The following is a 4,090-nucleotide window of genomic DNA, read 5'->3' on the forward strand; positions in this document are numbered from 1 at the left end:
ACCAGTTACTGACTGACGAAGCAAAACCGCGCCTCATAAACTTCTCCGCAGGGCGCGATCGAAGTTTTCCTCTGATTTCCTCTGGTAGCGTGTCAGCTGTCGTCTGCCACGGCAGGCCCGACACAGGCGGCGCCACTGTCGATATCGCGCCTCGATTGCGCTGGTCGCGCCGAGCGCGATAGTGGAACGAAGGAGGAGGGAAGTGGATGGCGCTACTTTTTACATATAGGGGCTTTATGCCAAGAAGGCATTTTTTTGCGTGTTCGCGCAGGACGTCACATCCGTTAGAGGAAGTTGTCGTGGACCCCGGCATAAAACAGTTTCGTGTTAAAATAAAAGTCTCAGCCCGGCAAATACCCACTGCGACATAAAAGAATTGGGGCTAGCGAAATGGAATTTAGAAAAAAGAAAAAAAGTGAACGATCGCCATCAGCGAAACCACACCCCAGGAACGAACTTGATCATCGGGCTTTCTTATACCATTTGTTTTGCATTTCATTTCTTGCTGACTACGAGGCTTGATTTCTTGCAGAAATAGTGCACTACTTGTGTTTCTTGTCTGCTTGTTCTCTTTATCTTGAGTTGACGTCATGATTCCTTCTTGGGGTGTTCTTGTAGGTTTAATTCTTGTTTTAGCACTGAAATAAAGAAATAGAGAAACTGTTACAACCCTTTCCCGCCCCAAGTTAAATGGCTAATGTTATTATTTCGCTTTATATTTGTTAGTCAGATGAATCTGTTTGCCGCCGCATCACTTCCTTTATTTTATACTAGTAACTATGCTTTCATTAAACGTTCTTAAACTATCACGTGGTCTTGCAGACGTGGGGCTGCTGTTTTCTTTTCAGATTTGGGTATTGATGGTATACTTCTTTCGCCTTATACTTCACGTAGAGTTACTTGTAGATTATTTGAAATTCCCGATGTGTATTTCCTTACGCAATATTTTTGCCTATTTACTTGCTATAATTTTATCCTATTTTCATCGATGGAAGATGTGGAAACTTGTCTTTTCATTTTATAGTGATTAATATCATTATTATGACAAATTTGTATTTCTATAATCATTTCCCTTTATTCTACAGATGTAGTGACATCTGGAGATAGGAGGGGACAGAGCGGTGTGGATCAGAGAGCAAGCGGGGATAGTCGATATTCTAGTTCACATTAGGAGAAAAATAAGCAGCTGGGCTTCATTTTGCAGTAACATAAAAATAGGCTTATTACGATGATTATAATGACGTTTTCGAGCGAAACGCGCATTTTTTTTCATTCGAGATTGCGCAATTTATAAATGAATGTCATAATTTAGGTAAATAATTTCTGCTGATCATGTATTCAGTATCAACAGAAAAATTCCGCAGTTTGCACAATGGGACAGCTAACAAAACATCATTGGTCCCATATTTGTAGCTTATCTCATATTCTCTTTTGTAAATATAGCTCGGCCATTGTTAGCTAGGACAAACACTACATGATTTTGATTATCTGATGTTACATGTATAGCCTCTCAATGGAACCATGACGTCTCTACTCTACAGAAAAAGTTCCTTCTACAAGAGCGGTTGAACGAGTTTCGGAAGAGCTACGAAGCTCACTGCTACTTTTTGCTTCATTACCGCTCATTAGGCTCACATGTTTTGTGAAAGAAGATCTTTAAAGCGTTATCTTTCTTTCGATGTGATGCTTGGAAAGGTGAACTTTTCACATGATAATTTGACACGGCAGACATTTCTTGTTACCTGAACATAAACCAAAAAAAACTGTATTGAGGTCAGCAAGAGCAAGGATCAGAAGCGCGGAGGAGTGGAGAATTAAGCAAAGTGGCGCTTAGTTAGTTGCTGCAAGTGACCGCTGTTGCACATCGTGTTATGTCACCGATTTCACAAAATGCCCGTGCCCCTCCAAGTGTGCGCTGTATGTCACTCGATATCAGACGCGTACTAGTGTTTTGTCTCTTTTCACCTTACTATTACTGTTGTGCCGTTAAATTCGGCGCTCTGTGCCAAAATTTCGGCCACGCCGTTTCTGAGTCTATACTAAAACAGGCTAATCTGATCAAACTTTGGGGGGGGGGGGGGGGGTCGGTAAGGTATGTCGTGAATGGAGCGATGGCATAGCGTTAGACATCACGATCAAATATCAAAACTGTTGCTGGTTTTGTCAATAATCTACGATGGTTTCTGCAACATATTTTTTTTCCTTGCAGATAGCTGGTCATGAGATTATGCACATGTACGACGTATTGGGCATAACATACGACGAAAATGCCCAGAAGGGACTCTGGTTAACACCACAGTTCATAGCGGAATACGGAAAAAGGGCGGTCTGTGTGCGGCGATCGAATATAGAGCTCGTGAGTAGACGCCATTTTATTTTTATTCGTGTTCTGCCAGTTCCTTCATCGCTAAAGCCATGAGATGCATGCAAGGGTTGTCTGGGCCCGTCCAGCTATAAATAGCTGATAGCGAATGTCTGGTCATTGTCTGGTGCAGCCAATGTCTGGTCAAGAAACTCATTGATTTGTCTATTAATTCGCAGAGAAAGAAGGTGGCCCGGCAGGCGATGGCAAACGATTTTCTCGACTCGGAGAACCTGGCCGACTTCGTTGGCACCGCAGCATCGTACTCGGCGTATGCTTTGTTGCCGCCTTCCCAACGGCAGAAGACGCTTTTGGGTCTCAACATAACGGCCGAACGACTGTTCTTTATCAACCACTGCGTCAAGTATTGCAACCGGTATAGCGACACTGATACCGAGCGCCATTCTCCATTCCACGTCCGCTGCGAGGTGCCACTTATGCACATGCCAGAATTCTCGGCCGCCTTCCAGTGCGCGCCGGGGTCGCATATGAACCCAAAGACCAAGTGTGCCTTCTGGTCGTGAAAGGATGACACTGGTCGGCGTAGGTCAGCATGAACTGGAAACACTTCTTGCCTTCTTTCCTAGTTATTCTCTGAAGAAATTATTTATGCTTTATCTTTGTCTTAACCAAAAATAAGCACCGGTTTGCTTCAGGTCGATTGGGTTTTGATTTCGCTGAGAATGAGTTTGTTTGAATAAATGAAAAGTTGTAACGGTTTGCGCACTGCTTTGCAGCACCGAATCGGTTCGCGAACCGGTTTCGCGTCAGTTGCTTTGCTCTTCCCGTCTCAACACGCTACACAGGTGTCCACTTGTCTGCATGGTGAATTCGCATAGTTGTCAGGGATTGGGAGAAATGGACTCCGTAGCATTCGGGAGGCAGCAATTGATATTCTTGCATTATTAAAAATTAATCAAGGTATTTCTCGAGCAGTTGCAGCAGGCACGGACATGAATGCCCCTTTAGGTGAAAAAAATTCACATTCACAAGGTACCTTTTTTGTAAATGACACTCTTCAATTTACCGGGAGCTTCGCAGACTATATATCAAAAAAATAACTTGGTTGTGAACTCATACACAAATGAAACTACAGCATTACGCACTTAAACAGGCATAAGTAGCTATACAAGGAAACTGAAGAACACTAGCGACGAACATACCGACAACTGATTATATATCCTTCACATTGTCCGCAAATTCGGCTATAATATTCACCGTATCATGAGCATACAGTGTGGTCATACAGGACGCAACTGAATGTGCCTGAAAGAAGAGTGAAATTTGCGCGAAAATATCCGAAAATAAATAAACGCGATTTAAATACATGCGGCCGGTTCACTATATTATACTATTTTTAATGAAAATGTGCAGCATGTGTGCCAAGATCGCCCCTTAAGTCTCCGCCCTCGGTGTAGGATGCCGCCTAAATTCTTTGTGAAAAGGAATGAACTATAACGGGGCGGGTGTTGCATAAAGGTGCTGTTGATTTACATATGCAGTAGCAGCACCAATTGGGATACAAGTTGCCAGGAGCTAGATGCGGAATACGTCCCCCGCAAAGTCGTCACATCGTCACTTGCTGTCTGCCGCGCTAAATGCCAGCCGCGTATTGATACGAAAGTAACAGCGGTGTGGCCGACAGTGAGATTGCTCTGGGCTGGCACTACAAGGATGAACATTGATGAGGTATGTGTGTGTCTGTGGTTCCCTTAATGGCCCTGCCAT

The 4,090-nt window shown here is 43.6% G+C and overlaps 1 protein-coding gene across 1 annotated transcript; it reads left to right on the top strand.

The window, feature by feature from the left end:
* The first annotated feature begins 2,214 nt into the window (after positions 1-2,214).
* Positions 2,215-2,909, top strand: LOC119444799 (neprilysin-2-like). The gene is made up of 2 exons (XM_037709141.2): positions 2,215-2,356; positions 2,542-2,909. Exons 1-2 carry the CDS (start codon positions 2,228-2,230, stop codon positions 2,884-2,886), a joined length of 474 nt encoding a protein of 157 aa, XP_037565069.2. The 5' UTR covers positions 2,215-2,227; the 3' UTR covers positions 2,887-2,909.
* Positions 2,910-4,090: the final 1,181 nt, after the last annotated feature.

Source organism: Dermacentor silvarum, chromosome 3 (genome assembly GCF_013339745.2).
Source record: "Dermacentor silvarum isolate Dsil-2018 chromosome 3, BIME_Dsil_1.4, whole genome shotgun sequence".
NCBI lineage: Eukaryota > Metazoa > Arthropoda > Arachnida > Ixodida > Ixodidae > Dermacentor > Dermacentor silvarum.

Excerpts from the sequence above, each read along its gene's own strand:
- LOC119444799 (XM_037709141.2), top strand. The coding sequence starts at position 2,228 with ATGCACATGTACGACGTATTGGGCATAACATACGACGAAAATGCCCAG. Across the intron at positions 2,357-2,541 it reads GGCGATCGAATATAGAGCTC|AGAAAGAAGGTGGCCCGGCA; the intron begins GTGAGTAGACGC and ends ATTAATTCGCAG.